Below are 21,046 nucleotides of genomic sequence, written 5' to 3' on the forward strand. Positions count from 1 at the left end.
GCCCACAGAGCAACTGGGTTGTGTGCCCCAGGTGGTGGAATGGGAACCCCTGGCGTGTTACATGCTGGAGTTGTCGGGCTATTTTACGGAAAACCTGTTCGCAAACCATAGTGGTGCACCGTGTTGGGAAAGATGCCACGTTCCTCGCACGTTAAAGAACCCTGCTGTGGTATTCGATAGTAGGAACCTTTGCGCTTCGCCACAGGAGGCTAAATTGCCCGACACACAATACAGCTGTTTCTTAGAATAATGTATAGTTAAATAACAAGCATACGCTTACTCTGAAGTTAACTTCTGTATACCTATCAAACATTCGTTAGCGACACTTTTTATGACAAATTGCATATCCGGTCATATTCGTACACATTCGACAGAAGACAAAAAAGTCAGACCAACCTAAAAATCAATCTAATTAAAGTTATTTGTCATGTTATTCCTCTAAAGTCCGTTCGTGCAATTTAATTTTATTATAAATGACCTTACATTGTTCAATCAATATCAAGTTTTTGTTTCTACAACTTAACAACAACTAAATTACAAAAAATGACAATAAATAAATAAATAAACATAACTAAATACGTAGTCAACATCAATACAAGAATTACATTAAAATAATTAATCAGGCAAAATGTGTATTAGGTGTTGCAAATGTTCAATAAAGAAGTCAAACATAGATGTACATATCTATAAATCTATAAATAAGTTTTCATTGTAACTTAATGTGTAAAACACAAGAAAAAGTTCTTTTAATAGAAATAAAACTCACGAATTTGACATTTCATCGCAGTGAACATTGGAATATATAATGCTTTCAAATTTACAGTATATGTACATAAAACGATATCAAAATACCCCGTAAAAAGGGCATGTGTAATAGTTTTTTCAAGCGTGCCGTACAGAATTTCTGCAAGGAAAAATGAAAGACTTTAAAATGATCACAGCTGCACCAATCTTCTGTCGTAATATAAACAACGCTTTGGTTAATCATGAGCGCTTAATACCATTATACAACATTTCCTACACAAATCATCACTCAGAAGGTCCACTCCTAAGAGGATCATATCTGACCTGTCCTGTTTTTATTCTTCTTTTTATTTCCGTCCACAATAAAGATTTTTCTTTCTGGACTTTCTTTAAGATCCCTCTATTTTCCAGGGCTCGACGAGAAAGATAGGGTAATACCTCCTCTACAGGGCCATATGGTACATACTTGTACACAGAATAACCACTCTGACCTAAAAATTAGAGGAACAAGAATAAAACATCAAATTACATTGAATCCTGTTTACCATTTTAAGAATTGAAGTAGTGAATTTATTTTGAGTAGTGTGTAGAAAATGGCAAGTGTATAGTGTGGAATCTAGTTACTACATGTATCTAACTCAAAATGTACAAAATTCCAATACAGAAATTAACCGTAATCTTCCTCTCGGAATATAATTTCCAAATTTTATCGTTTGTCAATCCGTCTTTAATCAACCTTTTAGGAAGAAAGAGCACCCAAACGCAGATCAACTGGTTTCACTTCCTGATAAAAGATATCTCATGATATAAAACAGTTTCATATGTAACAATGTATGATAAGTATTCCTTACCCAGTGGGAAACTGATCTGATCACACATCCCCAATAACTGTCCAAAACAAATAATCTTATCTGACGGTTTTATTCCATGCTGCTCCATACTTAAAATGTAAAAAGACATAAGACATAGCATCATTTAAACTTTCATCATCGGGTATTGGCATAAAAATATATTTTCAATATTCAAGTTTTTTACTCATAAAAGGCAATTACCATACCCATCACGCCTTGCCTATCTATAGGCAGGAGATATCGGTCATTAATATGCCTTATTGTCGTCATTTTACTTTTTAGTTTATTTTCAAGAAGTGTCATCGATCTGTTGCATGTACCTTGAATTTTATTACGTTTGTTGTCGGGGCCCTACAGATCTTACTTAAAGGTGTGTGTACACTTGTTGAAGACCTTTTGGTGATCTCTGAAAGTATTTACTATTTTGTATTTAGTTTATACGCTAGTGCATTTCTTGCGTTTTACCATAACCATTCTCAGGTTCCTGTTTCTAAGATATGCTATCAATTGCTTTCTTTTTAACAACCAATTATCTTCTTAATTTTGCAGTTTTTTATTCAAAAGTGGCGCCTTTATGAAATTACATGGAAGTTGATTTTGATACATTGTGTTTATAACCTTTTTTTCGATACATTCTCAATTTTACGTACGATCAGTTTGTAGATATCTGCCTTAAAGATAAAAAAAATCCAGGAAAATAAATCTGTCATATGTTGAGTAAACTATAACATAGCGATCATTTTCGTGTTCATATTTCATATGTACAAATGTTTATTTTTTATTTTTCAAGATATGTGCGACAAACCGTAAAAACCCACATTCCAAAAGACTCAACTCCTTTCTATGAATAATTAATTTTGGCTATAACTTTGGAAGGGAAATTTAGGGAAACAGGATTCGGGTAATCAAAAAAAAAAAAACAAAAACAAAAAAATACTCGAAGAAAACCCACTAGCCAAGGAATATAGTCACACCCTAATTTAGTGATTTTGCCAAAAAAAACCCTGCCATTTGACCACTATGTTATTTTGCACCAGTTCGCATCTTGGAATCTTTTTTGTCAAATAAAACGCAAACTATGTCCTGGCAATGTTAAAGATCGTTGCTACAAGATTGAAGTCATTACTACAGAAGTTTTATGGTCGTCATCATGAACTTGTGCATCGTTGTGGTGTATCCATCAGCACCATGAAAACTGATGTATTCAACGGGTCATAGTTTTCCTTTCCTCGTTTGTCTACCCCGGACTTGTCTTTTTATGAGCAACACGGCGGGTGTTTCTAGAAAAGCAGAGGACGCTTACCCTACCGGTGCACCTGGTCCATACTCCCAGTTTAGTGGAGTCTGAGTTGCTCATTTACTTTTGTTACTTTGTATGTATGATTTTAGTTACTTTATGTTCTTTGTTGTGAATGTCTGTTTTCCATGTCTGGTCTTTGTCCCTGGATTACATTCTTTTGATTACCGCTATAACCTTGGTTCCCCTGATTACTCTTTAACAGCTAATAACTTCAAAATAGTAATTTTAAGTCTTGACTGCCTGTCTTTATAAATGTTTTTCTGTGTAAAATAAACTATATTGAAACCTTTCTACTGCATATCTAACAGTATCCTCATTATGTGTAGCAGCCATGACAGCTATTTCTCCTAGAGAGCGATGTTTCACATGACGGAAAACTTCTTCTAAACAGCTATGATACATGGCAGTGGTAGCTTCATATGTAGGGTTTATAGGATCTACATATCCAATGGCTGCTGCTCTTTCTCTTTCCTATAAACGCAGAGTTAATAATAAACCATATGTACATAATGTTACGCTGAAAGTATCGCTTGAACGTCGTGTGTATCGTTATGCGTGATGATTTACTAATCAAAAATCTTGTCTGTTTATTTTTTGTTTTGTTTTTGTTTTTATTCTTTTTCAAGAATAAATTCTCTAATTACTTAGTATGCAAGTAAACATGTGACGTCGACGTTTGTCTCCGTCAACAAAATTTAACCAATAATACAGATTATAAGCAAACAGATGTACTAAAGTATTATATTCTGGTAATTGAAAAAAAAACATAAATATGTCACAAGTAAACCACTTATTTAACCTGTTCCATGTATGCCCCTCTGACTAATTTTGCACCAAAATAGAATTTCTCTCTTCTTGACAATTCCAAGTCTATTTTCAGTGTTGTTAAAGCGCTCTGAAAAAATATATTTGTAATAACCATACGTATCTAAAACATGTGAACATTGTAAAACCACGTAGATAGTGATATTCAAGCGGGTCCTTACCTTTTCCATGATAGTACTAATTGATTAAGTAGGTATATCTTTTATAATAATTGCTATATTTTACACTACATATATTATAAATGAATTCACAATAACTCCAAGAAAAAGCTTAATCAGCTAATTTGGAATTTATAAAAAAAAAAAAATCACCCCCCTTTTTTTTGTCTAACTTTCCGCTGATTGATTGAATCTCACCTTTAGATAAGTTTGATACGTATTGAAGATAACAGCTTTGTCTTTGTTAAACTTTCTCATCATTTCTATTGTCAATCTACTAATAGCTGGCTGGAAGTATGTCTGTTCTGCATCAATCATAACCCTAACACCATTCTCTGAGGCATACTGACATAGAAGAAGAGCAGTTTCTGCAATAATTCTAGAACATATACTAAATACTTTTTGGTTTGGTAAATATTGCATGTATTTATTACGTTTTTTTTCTTTTAAAAGTCAAAGGGATATCTACAGAGTAATCAAGAAAACCACGACTTGAATGTTAACCAAAATAATATAATCAGAGAACAAAGACAAGACAAGGAAAATAAAAACACAAAACAAAGAAACGGTTTAACCACAATAACAAGGACAAATAAGCAAAGTAAATAAACAACCCGGATGAGAAGTAATCGCGTTTGTCGTATAGTTTGGTTATGAGTTTTTCCTTTCTATCAATCTCTGAGAGTAGGTTAAGATATGAAGCTGACTTCATATGGTGTCTGTAGAGTCCTTTATTCCAAGTCCTTTTGCAACATCTTTATTGTAAAAACCTGTTTTATGGAAAAGAAATATCAATAGTGCCTTAGTCACGGAAGCAAAAAATCTTTTATTTGTTTTGATCTATTCAACCTTTAACCCTAAAACTTACTTCGCCAATTTTATTAAGTCTTGAAATCATACTTTGCATATACAGATCTTCCTCTTCTGTCAGTTCCTGTGCCGTAGATTCTTGTAGTCCTTTCTGAAGTTATGTATCATAGAAAGTTTTCTTTATTCATAAGACACAGGACATGACACGAGTATCTAGGAAGTTCCAGGTAAGCCTTTCCCTTTAGTTTCCTTGGATTTTTTCTTCTGTTTCTGATTGTTTTAGTTTTTAAAGCTGCGTTAGCTGTCATTTTCGTAAATTTTTTATTTTGTTGAAATATACCTTAAAGTAACTTTGAATCATTTCTGCTAAATTGTACTTTTCCTGTATAATTTTATTTGATATCCACAAATAAAATGCATTAAATACATGAAATAGATGTCTATATACAATGTACTTTTGTCTTGCAAGACAAAAATCGACCTAGATAAATTCGTATGCAAGTGACTTCTGGGGACCTTAATCCGCACATGTGCTGTAAGGGTCGCTTCTTTAATAACAAATGTGATTGCAAAGCGAAAGTGGTTATTCAACGGCAAGGAAGACCGACGGACTCAAGCCGTAAAAGAAAAAAGTTCGAACATATCGCAAGGATCCTTTTAAAATTTACGTATTGTGATATAATGTGGCTCAAATATGGTCAAATTTATTAATAAATGAAATGAGATGAAAACAAGACACGTGCATACCTGTGTATCTGTTATTGTTATTAAGCAAGGTTGAAGTATTTTGAACCCAGGGTAATGTCCTGTCGGCAATCTTCGGAAGTAATGGCGAAAAATAATTAGATCAGAGCTATCGATCTTCTCTGATTAAAAAACGTTGTTTTCCCAATATTCTGTAGGTATTATCGATATTTATGGCTTCAACAGCATTACTACAAACTTATTTCATTGAATCAGCAAAATTCAGTAGAATCAAAACTGAACAAATTTGACAGCTAATGCATCTTGAAATATGTTATGACCACAAAATAACAACATTATTACAGATTTTTTTTTATCAGCTTCATTTTATTCCAACGTTTCCCTTCGTTAAATATAGCTTGGTAACTCTGCAGAATTTACTAATAACAGTTTTGACTTCTGTTACGTAGTAGGTGAAATGGTGTATCCAGATATCGTAGACATATGATCTTGTGATGTTCTAATTTTGTTTCATCCTAAAGGCATGCACCTATTTTCTTATGAAAAATGTGTTTTCATGTCAAGTCACGCCACAATGGCAATCTTAATTCCATAAAGACCTACTGTAGTTTTGGTGACTTTTCATTTTATTACTTTAACTTACTGCAGTGTGAGGTATGGCCAGAAGTTTGAAAATACTGAGGTTTGCATCAAGTAAGTTATCCCAATCCCATAGATCCACTTCCCTAAAATGTGAAAGACAAAATGTCCAATAAGATTAAAGTTAGTATAAAAATTCATACACACAAAAACAAACCGTTGCGACATCAGAGAAACAACCAGATTAACGATTTTTTTGTGGATTAGAATAAAACCGTTATACAGTCCCTACTTGTGGTTGTTTTGATATACATTATATCCTAGCTTTGTGTATCCGTTCTCACACTATTGATAGGACACAAGTGGACACAGTAGCCCAACATTTGGACACAAATAGACACAGGAGCCCCAACATTTGGACATAAATGGACATATGAATCCCACCATTGGGACACAAGTTGACACAGAAGCCGTCACATTGGGACACTAATAGACACAGATGCCCGACATTTGGACACAAGTGGATTCCAGGTATCATTCGTATACTGTTTTTATTTATAGTCAATATACAGTAATTGTCTGTATACTACAATCTTTATCATTGTTTAATCAAGTTATATTTTATACATAGACGTGTTTTGTACATTTCATCCCTACTTGTGGCCCCCGATAGTGACGCCACGGTAAACAGTTTGTTCATGCAAGGGTACGAAAGTAAGAGAGGCCAAAGTGACTGGTAACTTCAGTACTTCATTCATGTATTCGCATACGATTTACATAAATATATAGTTATACGCCACTTAATGCTGCACATCTTCACCGTGTTTACCGCCATAGACTCATAGTGCTAGCTTCATACGAGATAAAAATGTATCTCTTAAATATCATACACATGTGTTCTACGTGTGTTTCCTGCTTGCATTAGAACGGGAAATTTACATGAAATGGTTGGTTAGCATTGAACATTACCCAGTTTCCGATTCATGCACATAGGCTTTATACAAGACTGTATAGGTCATATACAATTGCACGACTCCGATATCTATGAATATTCATTGCCAGTTGTTTAATCTGGTTTCTAATCTGGTTCCCTGGTCAACATCATAAGCGACCTAAAGATATCGCTACAAAGTACCTTTTAAAAAACATATTTATGTCTATGTGTATTTTTTCTCCTTGTATGAGAACGGGAAGTTTACATTAAAAGACGAAATGGTCGGTTAGCATTGAATTCATGTAATATAATCCAGTTTCCAGGTCATATATCAGGCGCGTAGCTGAGGCCAAATTGAAGTGTCGGCAAAATTACGGCAGGGGGTCTGGGGGCCGCTTAAAGCGAAGCTCCGCGGACATAGCGTTTTAGAGCATCATTTATGCCTCTTCTGGATGCATTTAAAAAAATTGGCAAAATTAAGTGCAGGCAAAATCTTTTTTGCCTAACGGCAGCTACGCGCCTGTATATAGATTTTCAGGATCCGATATCTATATATAGCCATTGCCAGTTGTTTAATCTGGTTCTGAGTAATTGAAAACATTCAGGTCATCACGCTTACCAAAGAGTACGCAATAATATCAAGGGAACCAAGATTTTATCGGAAGTCACCCGATTTTTGAGCATATCGCATTCGTGCCATTTCGGATGTTGAAAGTAAGCCAAAATCAGTGACTGAGAATATTTGACGATTAGTCACTTTGAAAACTTCAATCTTTGATATACTGTTAGTGACCGTATATCACCAATAAATATACAGTCAGCACATTTGGGCTGCTCAAATAGAATGATTGCAGTATGAATTAGATTTTTAGTTTATCAATGTAAATATATGAATCTAGAAGCTCATTTGGTGGTTCAGCAATTTTGCAAGCCAAGTTGGACTCAAACTCAACACAAAGAAAACAGAAGACATGTACTTTTACACCGATCTGCATGATATCTTGGCCCAAAAAATAACAAATAACAATGTTAACATACTGAAAATGAGAGAGTCACCTGTATATTACAAAAAAAATAATCGAGGCACTTCTGCTGGATAGGACATGTTTTCAGAATGTATAACTTAAGTGTTACCCAAAACAGCACTGCGATGGACACCACAGGGCAAAAGGTCAAGAGGAAGACCCAAAACAACTTGGCGAAAGACAGTACAACACGAACTCAAGGAACTGAAGATGACATTGGATGAGGCAGAGAAAAAGACAAATAGACAAATTGATTGACCAGACCTTGTGTTGACCTTATGCTCCGACCGGAGCGAACAGGTTAGGTAGGTAGAAGCTCATTTGGTGACCCCAAATAAAATAAATCAATGTTTTGCATCTGGAACCCAAAAACTATTCAGATAGAAAAATGAAATTTGAAGTGCACAATGACATCATACAATAAAGAATGTGTAAAATTATATCATTGCATTCAGCGGTTTAAGTGGAACTGTTGATTAGAACTGAGGACGAACGAATGGATGAATAAAATGAAGACTATATATCACCCGTTTGCGGAATAAGGGTAGAAACAAAATTACCAAACACCTTTGATACATAATCAAGTCAAGTCAAAAATAAATCTGGCAAAATAGAGCAGCTAAAGAAATGGTGGGTTAAATCTAGGTTTTACAGGATACTAAACTTCCCTATACCATTCTGGCGTGAAAAAAAACATCATTACTCATTATGTAAGAAGAAACTAGGTATTTTTCGACCAAAGACTGATATCTAAGAAGAATTTGGTAAGAGACATTTTGAAACGTATTTCTTCATACCCATGATTCAGGATTCTGTTACGCAGATATTTATGGCCTTCAAGGAAATTATAGTAGTTAGCACTTGTTCTAGCATTGCGAATCAATTGTGAAGTATAAACACTATATGCAGGAGGTAAAGGAATATTGCGGCACAGGTAAGGAAAATTTATGATTAAAATTAAAGCCGTCTCTTTTATCATAAATCTTAGTGCTGAGATGACCACTATTAAAATGAAGAATGTTAAAACTGCTATCTGAGACATTGGCTTTCGTCATTCAATGTGACTTTCTTAGACGTCGTGTCATTTTCCAATTCTGTAGGGCAGAAGCAGTTTTACTATACTTATGCAAAAATAAGATAAGAGGACACTTTTCACAACACGGAGGAGCTCAATTGTATTGAGTGTGGGTAGAAGTGGCATTGATAACATTAAAAGAGATGTTGATGGAATAAAAAACAAGACATTCTCTTAGTTGGCCTTACTTATCATAAGTAATATCCAGAATAGAGAACCATGTGTTTGCTGCATCTCTTGATATAGGCAGTCCCAATTCATTTAGTGACTTGTAGAAATCTTTCTCGCGGAATTTGTGTAGCAGAATGTCTTGTTCACCTGCCAGTGTCTTGAATATTTTTCTAGTGGATATCAGTACATTTGACAACCTCATCTGAAACAGAATAACAGGTCAGTCATATTTCAACGACAGGAATATATGCCATAACGTGAGAAGTCGCTACGATAAGCCGGAAATATGATATGAATGTAGATCAAGTTGAATATACTTACTTTATCGTAAAAGAATGTCCGTTTCTTGATCTAAGTATTCATATTTACAATGGTAAACTTTGTACTACAATTTACGATGAAAGGGATGATTTCTCTTACCCTATTGTTAACTGTCTGTTTTTAGATGGTGATATCCCCTTGTCATCTTCATATGGTTCGATTTGCTCGTATTCGTAACAATGTTTCGAATTTTAACGAAACATATTAAATTACAACATCAAGGTTTCGATATCACATGGTCGTAAAAGGGTAATCAAAGAAACAAAGATTCTATCGGAAATCAAAAGAATGTAATCCAGGGACAATGACCAGACATGGAAAACAGACACGCGCAACAAAGAACATTACATAATCAAAGTAACACATAAAGTAACAAAAGTAAATGAGCAACTAAGACACCACTAAAGACTGGGAGCATGGACCAGGAGCACCGGTAGAGTAAGTGTCCTCTGCTTTTCTAAAAATACCCACCGAGTTGCTCATGAAAAGTCAAGTCCAGGGTAGACGAAAGATGAAAGGAAATCTATGACACATTGAACAAATCAATTTTCATTGTGCAGATGGATACACCATAACGATTCACGAGTTCACAATGCCGACCATAAAACTTCTTTAGTGATGACTTCAATCTTGCAGCAACATAATGCTGTTCCAGAAGTCTAATTGTAAGAAGTATATCTAGATACAAAAAGTCTATGTAGTTAGGACAAGCTCTGGCATAACATTTGAGTTGTGGTAAGAAATCTCCATACGCAGGTGCCGAGGCGATTTTGCCAGAGATGAAAGGAAAGTTGACAATACGGAATGATAAAGTTTTCCTTTACCGTCATTATAAAAGTGTAGGGGAAGATATGAGGCTGACTTCACAGTGTCTGTTTTTCTTTATCTCAAGTTCTTTGGGATAGATGCAATGTATCAAATCCCCGAAACTATGATTGTTTAACGAAATTCCGTTTATGTAGCGGAAACTGAAATTCGCAAAAAGATGTTCCTTCTTTTGGATCAGAAAAAAACGCGTCCACCATACTGGACAAATATGTTGTCGATCATAAATTCCAGCATTTAGAAAACATCGTCTTCGCTATATTTGGAGGGTAATTTGGATTTTTTTTTTTTTTTGGACAAAGTATGATGATTCTCTACCAAGAACTATATATTTGTATCTAGGTGTACCGTCTTTTCTGAAATAAAATCGATGTATAATGTTTTTGAGTCGAAATATTAACTGAGCATGGGGAATAGAAGTATAAAGAGTTTTAAAAATCATAGGTTTTATTGCTCTGTATTCTGAGAATAATCTTGAATTGTATTGAGGGTTTCCAGAAGATCTTTCGAATTTTTCAGGATCCACATCGCAATAAGGTACGAGAACACAATTAATTCCCTTGGTTTTTCATTGTATACGAATATAGTTCCAACTTTGGTAGTAGGTACCTTCCACATTTTTTCATATTTTTACTGGAAACTTATTTGCTGAAGTTTTGCCTCTAATTGGTACTGGTAGAAAATAGGTTAAAATTACATGGGAGATTTTTTCATTAATCAATTCTGACTAAAAGTTGTGATTTGGTTCAGTGGAAGAAGGTTAAAATTTAGGACTTTTAACTCCATCTCCAAATTATATGTATTAATTTCAGAAAATGATGGTGAAATTTTCTACAATTTATATATAAAATCCTGCATGTACATATCTTTAGGCCTGAGAAGTTTTATTCAGTTTGCGCCAGTGGATTTTTTTTAATCTGCTGAAATGTGTATATTGAAATGCACTTGAAAATTAATTGCAGTCTCGTGCCTTAATACCACTACGGAAGTAAATTTAGGTTACTCACTAGATGTATGAGTGATGTAAGGGGTTTGAAGGAGCGAAGGTGGACTCATAACCCAAACTTGAGAGGATGTGTAAGGAGCGAAGGTGGACTCAAAACCTTGACTTGGGAGGATGTTTAAAGAGCGAAGGTGGACTCAAAACTCTGACTTGGGAGGATGCACAAAGCACGGAAAGATCAATAATCATCCAATCAGTTAACGAAACCGTTGAATAGACTAATTCGTTAGGGACACAGTTGTAATTAAAGAAAGTTTTTTTTTTGTTTGTTTTTTTGTTTTTTTGTTTTTTTTTTTTGTTTGGTGTTAACATTGATTCGCTCATTGGGTCTTTATATAGATACTAACACACTATATTAAAAAGCATGACATGTGTCCTTACTACATGTCTTATGATGTACCGTGGTTCTTGACCCAGCATGGGATTTACATTACATACGGTGAAAGAATAACTTTTTGTAGGTTTAAACTGGTCTGGAGCTTTTTTGTTGAATAATGCGTATGATATGAATATAGAAAAACATGCACACACAAAAAGAAATAATAGCATTAAACTGAGTGTGTAAGTTTTAACTCTCGTTTTATCCATTACATGTAATGTTTTTTCCAACTACAAAAATATTGGACACCAACATACACATACACGTATATATTTTTGAGTAGTTTTTGTGAATGATTAGACAGGGGAAATAGGTCTTTTAGTCAAATGTGTATGTCATCTGCTCCTAGTAAAACAAATAAAACGAAAAGGATATAATTCGATGTTTCTATTTTACAACCTCAGTCAAATCATAGAGTAATTAAAGGAACTAGTATTCAAACGGTAACCCAAAGAATATAATCCAAGGATAATGACAAGACAATTAAAATAAACACGCACAACAAAAAACATGAAATTATAAAAATAACACGTACAAATGAGCAACCCGGACTCCACTAAAAACTTGAATTATGGACCAGATTACCGGTAGTGTAAGCGTTCTCTGCTTATCTAGGAATACCCACTGGGTTACTCATACAATGTCACGTTTGAAGTACTGTGAACGGACATTAATTCGTGGATACCTATTTTCGTGGAATAGGGAAGATCCTCAAGTTCGTGGATTCTTGAAATCGTTGTTTTTAGGTTTTCAGTATACACATCAATTGGAATCTCCTTTTCGTTTGGAACCAAATTTTGTGGTCTGGCTCTAGCCTGAAACCAAGGAAACTTGGTACCCCACGAAGAATAGTACTTTCACAGTAGACGAAAGATTGAAGATGAATTATGACAAGGTGAACAATTCTACTGTTATGGTTCAGATTGATTCAGCAAAACGATCTAAGCTTTCACTTTAACAACCATACAATTCTTTCAGTGATGACTTGTAGCAACAAAACCATGTTCCATAATCATAATTGTATAAGATGTCTAGAGCGTTAAAAAAAGTCCGGGGTAGTCCTGGCATAATGTATGAGTTGTGAAATAAAAACTCAATACGTAGGTGCTGAAGAGATGTTGCCACAGATAAAAGGAAAGTTGATGATGCTAGATGGGGAGTCATCGCGTGTGTCGTATAGTTTTCGTATGAGTTTCCCTTTACCATCGATCACTAAGTAGGTCAAGATATGAGGCTGACTTTATAGTGTTTGTAGTGCCCTTTATCCCAAAATATGCAGGACTACTTATTTTCCTAAAATTTAGTTTTATTTGGGTTAGAGTACTAGCAGCACTCACCAGAAGCTCCGGTCGACAAAGGGCAGTCAGTTTGATAGCAATGAATCCTGTCTTCTGAGCCGAACCTGGTAAATGTTAATTACTAATTGTAATTCTTCTGTAAACCATAACAAATTTAAGACAGTTCTAAAAAATTCACATTTTAAGGTTTATTTATGTTGTAATTATCATTTCATGCACTTTCACACCGTATTCTACATCAAAGAGAAATTTAAGAAATGAATGACAGTGAATTGCTATCCACCTGCTACATCTAAACATCTTTTTTATTCAAGAGTATTTTGATTTTCTTTGTTTCTTGATCAGAATTCACCACTGAAGCACATAAGGAATATTTTCTGTCGGTATCACCTCGGGAAGTTGTTACTTTTGATTTGAAGTTTTCACACTTAGTGGAAATTCTCATAGACTCTTGATTATATGTTTGTACCCTATAGGGTGAAGGACTTGTCAGCTATCTTCACATTAATGTGTGTTTAATTTCAATTGTGTGGTTATTTTGGTTTTTTTTATACCTATGCTGTATTACTGGAAAATACTGTTTTTAATTTATTGGTGTATTTTGCTGTCTTTCTATATAGCAGCCCTCTTGTAATGGACAGGGCAAAATTCCAACAAATAAGGCATGATTTATTCGATTGACCATTTACTTTCAATATACAATGCATACCGCCATTACTTTAAGTTTTGAATGAAAGGACGTTCTTGGAAATCAAGTTTTTATTCAAAGCAATGACTGAAAACTTGACTGTGTGGTGTGGAATAACGGAAATCATCATTGCAAAGCAAGAAATTAAAAAAATTAAATATTTGAGCATAGGTTATTCCGCTCCAATATTCCATTATGTTGACCGATATGAAAGACGAGACATGATTCTTCAGTTAAATTTCAGATATTACCAGATGGACGCTTTTCAAATTCACCATTAGCAGTGTGACGGGTATGGCTGATAGAGCAGGAGATACTGCCGCTTTTTTTGTATTTGTTTATTTTTTGTTTGTTTGTTCGTTTGTTTGTTTTTGTTTTCTTTTATCGGAATTTATACTGCAATTTATTGTAAATGCTTTAAATGTTTTATGAACTGTCTTGTTTTCTTTATTCTCATTTATAAATGTTGTTGTAGTGTATTATGTTTTAGAACGTTTCTGTATCATGTTTTCACGGGGTTTAATTTGCCATTTACCTTGATTTTGATGTTTCTTAATTGTCTCCAGTGTTTTATGCCGATATTATCCACATATATACTTTCTATTGATTTGAATGATCCGAAAGTTTTTATATAAACACTTTTTCAAATTAGAAGTACAAAAGCATCATCAAAATATTTGCCAAATTTTGAGTTAGTACCTTATACAGGAGTAAATATTGAAATGGTAGTAAAAGTTGATTCAGATTGAAAATCAAAAGAGAATGTGCACTATGATTGCCCCATGCTTGATTTTACAAAAAAATGAAATTGAAATGTTCCTTGTTTTTTTTAAATATTTTACCTCAGTTTCTAACTAAAGACAGCCTCCTTACATCTATTATCTTACCTGCAGCAGCATCGACAGATCTGAGGAATGCCTTCATATTCTCATCATACGTCACCTCATCCTCATAGCAATATGTCCTGGTACTAACAACTTCATCTCTCCTGTCCAGAAACTCATGAGAAGCTTTAATTTGTTTAATACCGCGATCTACAAAGTGAGAGTGAATTCTTATACAATGATGTTTTTACTTAAATCCCAGTATTTTCTTTTTTCAATGCTGATTTTCCCTAAATTCTCTGGTTATTCGTTCTCATTTCATTGAAATCTTTTTCATCTGAACTTTTTCGTTGATAATCTAAATGTAGTCCTCCATAATCTGAAGGTTATCTTCCTCATCTCTCTGCAATTCTCTTAATCTTCATATTTATCAAGAGATTCATCTATCATTCCTAGTCTAAATGATATCCTCTTCCATCTGAACGTAATTCTTTCCTATCTTGAGGTTAACATTCGTCATTTCAACATAATCCTCCCTCAACTAAAGGTTATCAATTCTTTCCTCTTGTCATCCTTCTTCAATTTCAGGTAATCAACCCTTATCTCAATATCTTAATGTACTCTTTTCATCTGGAGGTTACCAATCATCTTCTTAATAGTATTTTTCCTCTTATGGAGGTTATTCCCTTGTATTGTAATCCTCTCTCCTCTTGAGACTATCTTCCCTCATTTTAAAGTAATCCTACCTTACCAATCATTCCTAATCTAAATGTAATCTGTAATCTTCATTCATTTGAAGTTTATCATTCTTCATTTCAATATTATCCTCTCTCATCTGAGGATTACTCTTGTTCATCCCTATGTTATCATCTCTTATCTTGAGGTTACTTATCATCATATAATTAAATCCTCTCTCAACAGAAGTTTATCCTTCTTCATCTCAATGCACTTCTCCCATCGGAAGGATACCAATCATCATCTCACGTATTCCTTCTTCATCTGGGGGTTTTCAATCCTCTTCTCCATGTAAACCTTCCTCATCTGGAGGTTATCATTCCCTATCTCAAAGTAATTTTCTCTCCTCTTGAGAGGTCGTCATTCCTCGTGCAAATGTAATCTTCCATTTGAAGTTTCTCATTTCTCATCTTAATGTAATCCTTCCCGGTATGAAGGTTCCATTTCCTCATCTGGATATAATCCTTTCCCATCTTGAGGTAATCATTCCTCATCTCAATGTTATTCTCTCATCTGAGGATTACTCTTCTTCATCCCAATATAATCCTCTCTCAACTGTGGGTTATCATTTCTTATTTCAATCTACTGCTCATCTGGAGGTTAAAGCTGCAGTAGCTGCAAAATTTGTTCAGTTCTTGATTCTACTGAATTTGGCTGATTCAATGAAATAAGTTTGTAGTAATGCAATTGAAGCAATAAATGTTGATAGTTCAAAGAGAATATTGTGAAAACAACGGGTTTTTTTAATCAAAGAAAATCGATAAGTCTAATCTAATTATTTTTCGCCATTACTTCCGAAAAATTGCCGAAAGGACATTCACATGGTTAAAAATACTTTAACCTTGGTAAAAAAACGTAACAATGACGGATACACAGGTAAGCACGTGTCTTGCTTTCATTTCATCTATTTCTTGATTAGATTTCAGATAAATAATGACTATATTTGAGTCGCATTATATCACAATACGTAAATTCCAAAAGGATCCTTGCGTTGTATTCGAAGTTTTTTCTTTTACGGTTTGAGTCCGTCGGTCTTCCTTGTCGTTGAATAACCACTTTCGCTTTTGACGTTAAACCCCAACAAGCAAACAAACAAACGCTTTGCAATCAGATTTGTTATTAAAGAAGCGACCTTTACAGCACATGCGCGGATTAAGGTCACCCGAGGTCACATGCATACGAATTTATCTAGGTCGATCTTTTGTCTTGCAAGACGATAAATATATTGACACCTATTTCATGTATGTAATACATTTTATATGTGGATATCATATGAAATTGTACAAGAAAAGTACAATTCAGTAGAAATAATTCTAATTTCATAAGAAACAAAAATTTACGAAAAAGACAGCTAATGCAGCTTTAACATTCATCATCTTAATGTAATCCTCTCCCTCTTGAGGTTATCTTTCTTCATCTCAATGTAGTTCTCTCACCTGCGGGTTCTCATTCCTTTTACTAATGTAATCTATTCTAGTCTGAATGTAATTTTACCTCATATAAATGTAATCCTCATTTATTTGAGGATTATTTGTCCTCATCGCGAAGCAGTCATATCACTTCTTGGGATTATCTTCCTAATTTTAATATACATAATCCTCTCACCAAAAGGTTCTCAATCATATCTCAATGTTAATATAATCCTTTCTGATTTGATGGCAATATTTCCTCATCTCAATGCAGTCATCTCTAATCTTGGGGTTAGCAATTCTCATCTAAATATTATCTTCCCTCATCTGAAGGTTATCTTTCCTCATATCAATGTAATTATTTCTCATGTGATGTTTATCACTCTTTCTCGTCTTACTGTTTTTCTTACTGGTCCTAAGATTTTTTTCTCATCTGAAGATTATTCTCCCTCATCTCAAGGTAATTCTTCCTTCTCTTAAGATTATTCCTCCTTATCTAAGTGCTATTCTTCCTCATCTCAAGGTTATTCCCCCTCGTCCTAAGGTTACTCTTCCTTGTCTTAAGATTATTCTTCCTTGTCTTAAGATTATTCCTTTTCTCAAGATTAGTCTTCCTTAACTTAAGGTTATCCGGCTTGTCATATATCATGTGTGTCCTTCATCAACTTAAGATTTTACTTTTCAAACTCAATGTTAACCCATGATATTTGATGGAGTGGTTCTGAGAACACTTATCATATGAACAAAGCACCAATACGGAGATTGATCTTTCATAAATATTGGATGGCAAAACTGACCGAACACTGTTAAAGTAGAAAGATTTGTTCAAATTTGATTAAAGCTAGATCTTTGAAAAATTAAAATTTTGGAAAAGTGACCTTCATCGAAAACAGATGAACATTAATTTCATCTATTTAACAAGAGAATGGTGACAGCTTTGAATTTTAGGAAATACATGCCTAAATCATCAACGGGAGCTTGATTTTCTGAAACACAGCCTCTGAAAGTACAAAGATACACAATACGAACTACAAGACAAACTGTTGTCTTCAGTATTTTTATTATATAAGTATCTTGAAACACTTTGGAAAATAGTGTTAGGAGCATATTTATTTCTAAAATATACTTTATTTCACAAATGTGTTATATGCTTATCTCCCTTATTTTTTCTGTATAACTTTTTGTTGTTTTGCGAATTGTTTTTCATGCTGTTTTGCTTTGCTTACTTCTGTATGACACGTATTTTTCACGATTATCAAGCGTGGCTTATATATGACTTTTCGACAGAAATAGTGATTAAGAATACTTTTCAATATCCATTCCACTAAATGTGGATACAGCAGCAATGCCAGAGACTGGCTGTCACGTTATTTTTAACTTAACTGTAGGAGAATTCATGCTTACTTCGTCTCAGCTTCTTCCGTCTGCTGCGAGGATAGATCAACTTCAACACTATAGTCCAAGATAGACTTCACCCCATACTGTAGGTTCTTGTGAACCAGTGGTCTGATAGCATTCTGGTCTTCTCCAGCGACAAAGTGTCCATAAAAAGTTACTTTCATCAGCTTGGTAAACAATGTCTTCCCAAATATTCTAGGACTCCATTTAAATATCTACAAAATTTTGACATCAAAAACAAGATGTAGTTTCAACTAATTCATTAATTTACAGGATACCTCTAGATCTACAACAGACATGCTTGGCTATAGTCCTTATACATTTTCGGAAGGGTGAGTCGAGACTGTCGGCAATTCATGAAATAAAAATTATTCAAGGAATTCCTAAAGGTAACGACACACTGAATGAAAATGATCCATAAAATCTTTACAAGTATACAAATTAGTGATCATCGTAACATATGTACTTTATCACGTGCTATATGTGGCAAAAGTGGTAATCGTAACATACCTCACGATTGTTGTCAACCAGAAAATTGACTGAACACAAGTTGAAGACAGCTAAAGCTCTAACGAGTTCCCATGTCTTTTTACTACGAAAAGCCTCTTCAGCATTACTGAAAGTCACATCAAGTCCATTGATCTGCTGAACATCCTTAAATGTTGTTACCGTTGTCTTTACTAAGACTTTCGTTTCGTTCTCAGCAGTTGACTTTCGGTGTATAAGTTGGAAGGACCGTGGAATATTCTTACGAAAACATATTCGAAGTACGCCTTTTAATCGAAGAAACGAACTCAGTGCCATTCAAATTCAGATAATATCCTCGATGGACACAGTAAAGAACTATTTGGAAATGTCACAATTCTTAAACTCATTGACTAATGAATTTCATTTGTTCTAACCAATGTAAGAATTCTATGGTGAATTCCAGAAGAAAATTGTTCCTGGAACTTTAAGGTATTGCGTAAAAATAAACCGTTTTAACCGAGTTATATTTAACATGCCTTTGAAAATTTCACAGAGCAGCATTTTTGAGACAAGTAATTGTAAATTCTAAATCTTAAAAAAATCGTTTGTAAAAAAAGAAACAATGTACATGAATAGTTTCTTTGGATTTAGATGGTAATACCAAGATTAATACAAACAAACGAATTTCGTGATATGGTTGCCAGTCTAAAAATAAAGACATCTCACCCACAAAATTAGTTTTTAAAAAACCTGTCCTTCGCTTAAGAATTCTTTAAATAGAGAATTGTTCAAATTCATAGCAGTAGGAATAATGTAGCTGTTTATTACCGATAGTTTACTATACATAGATAACGTTTTATGCATACAAAAATGTTTGGCTTCCTCTGACTTAAAGCGCGTAATTGATGCATTTAGTTAAATAAATTATGCTCTGAAACAAAGCTTACATGCAGTTATATATCGGACATATATAATTTCCCCAAGCAGAGGTTTCATAAAAATAATCTCAAGCTGAGGATTTCCTCAAATCCATGAGTTGTTCCTCAATGTTTTAGTTACAAGCATTTTAAGTGGTCAAAATTTGGTCAGTTATGCAGATATAACAAACAAGAGGGGAGCGTGTGGTCCGAATTTCCATCACAACCATGCAGGCTCCTTCCCTATCAAAATAAAGAATCAAATTGAATACGTGGACAGGTCCTTCCAGTTCATGTATTACATGTAACTGTAAATCTTAGGTGCTGAATATCTTATGACTACCCATATAATTCATAATGAAAACTTTATTGACTTATCATATAATTACTTTTTTTTCACATATTTGGTACCTATTCCGGTGGGGCGTCCTATCGCGGATCCCCGAGCTGGCATAGCTGCGAGTAAGTGTAATTTCGGCCCAGACAATTTATTACTATACTCCACCCCTATTTTAATCAAATGGGCACATTGGTTGATATCTGGGTGTTTACTGATTCAACCTTGAAAACTACCAGACACAAAGTGCTTCCGGACGGAATAAAAAACATTTCAACTACTTACTGCCTATGCGAGGGCAATAGTTTGTTATCTCCCCTGATAAAATAATATTTTATGTCTTTCATTTGATTTTATATTAAAATCAGTTATACGATATTTTTTCTCATCACAATTTTTTATTTTTGCAGATTTTTATTGAATAAAATTTGTTTGATTAATTGATAATATTTATTTACAAATAGATTACTTTCAGAAAACCCAGCGTTATATGATAGTAAATTTCTTTAAATTTACTGTTTCCTTTCTTTCTGAACATACATGTATTAAGTTTTGGCTAATCATCCTTGCCATAAGGCGAGGTTAATTACTTGAAGATGGGAATGTAGTAAGGCGGAAGTACAAGAATACCCCAATATCCTAGTTCTCCACAATTAACAAATGTGAGTAGTTGCAGAATGATGCAACGGATTATATACAGAGTAATCAAGGGAACCAAGGTTATAGCGGTAATCAAAGGAATGTAATCCAGGGACAAAGACCAGACATGGAAAACAGATATACACAACAAAGAACATAAAGTAACTAAAATCATACATATAAAGTAACAAAAGTAAATAAGCAACTCGGACTCCACTAAAAACTGGTTACGTGTACATCTTCAATTCATAGCATTTAAACTCTCAACACTTGGAACCTTATTTTTAACTAGGGTGAACGTAAATCAGGTCTATAATAAAAAAAAAAAAGGAAAAGCACGAGATTATGTATCTTACAAGATCGACGAAGTTGTCACCAAAAATTTTGGATAAAAAATGATGACAAACATTTATCGTCTAAACGGGCCTTAACTAAATTAAGTCGGACCAGGGCAGTCCCGGCATCACAACTAACTTTTATTTATTTACATACATTTACTTGCAGGCCCAGTATTCACAAAAAAAAGAGCGATTGCAAATGCGCCTCCTTATATGAAATGTTTTCACATTTAAATTGTCGAGTTTGTACTTAATTTATTTTTTTGCCAAGTTCCTAAGATTGATAATTA

General features: G+C 34.1%; 1 protein-coding gene across 2 annotated transcripts; it reads right to left on the reverse strand.

The window, feature by feature from the left end:
- Positions 1 to 444: 444 nt before the first annotated feature.
- On the reverse strand, positions 445 to 19,194 carry LOC148608513 (proline dehydrogenase 1, mitochondrial-like). Of its 2 annotated transcripts, XM_088546425.1 has the most exons (13): positions 18,568 to 19,189; positions 18,064 to 18,272; positions 17,619 to 17,659; positions 14,579 to 14,725; positions 13,043 to 13,107; positions 9,195 to 9,379; positions 6,037 to 6,118; positions 4,747 to 4,839; positions 4,077 to 4,223; positions 3,695 to 3,790; positions 3,182 to 3,366; positions 1,596 to 1,684; positions 445 to 1,235 (listed from the first exon to the last, which is right to left on the reverse strand). In XM_088546425.1, exons 1-13 carry the CDS (start codon positions 18,859 to 18,861, stop codon positions 1,030 to 1,032), a joined length of 1,839 nt encoding a protein of 612 aa, XP_088402551.1. In that variant the 5' UTR covers positions 18,862 to 19,189; the 3' UTR covers positions 445 to 1,029. The 2 variants fall into 2 exon arrangements, with proteins under 2 accessions (XP_088402551.1, XP_088402552.1); XM_088546426.1 differs by lacking the exon at positions 3,695 to 3,790 and having other exon boundaries at positions 18,568 to 19,194.
- Between the last annotated feature and the right edge of the window lie 1,852 nt (positions 19,195 to 21,046).

Source organism: Perna viridis, chromosome 9 (genome assembly GCF_037379345.1).
Source record: "Perna viridis isolate PV_CMFRI_1.1 ecotype Kerala chromosome 9, ASM3737934v1, whole genome shotgun sequence".
Taxonomy (NCBI): domain Eukaryota; kingdom Metazoa; phylum Mollusca; class Bivalvia; order Mytilida; family Mytilidae; genus Perna; species Perna viridis.

Coding starts and splice junctions, on each gene's coding strand:
- LOC148608513 (XM_088546425.1), bottom strand. CDS start 18,861: ATGGCACTGAGTTCGTTTCTTCGATTAAAAGGCGTACTTCGAATATGT. Junction 6,119..9,194: donor CTGGATATTACTTATGATAA/GTAAGGCCAACT, acceptor TTCACATTTTAG/GGAAGTGGATCTATGGGATT. Junction 1,685..3,181: donor GTTAGATATGCAGTAGAAAG/GTTTCAATATAG, acceptor TTACATTTTAAG/TATGGAGCAGCATGGAATAA.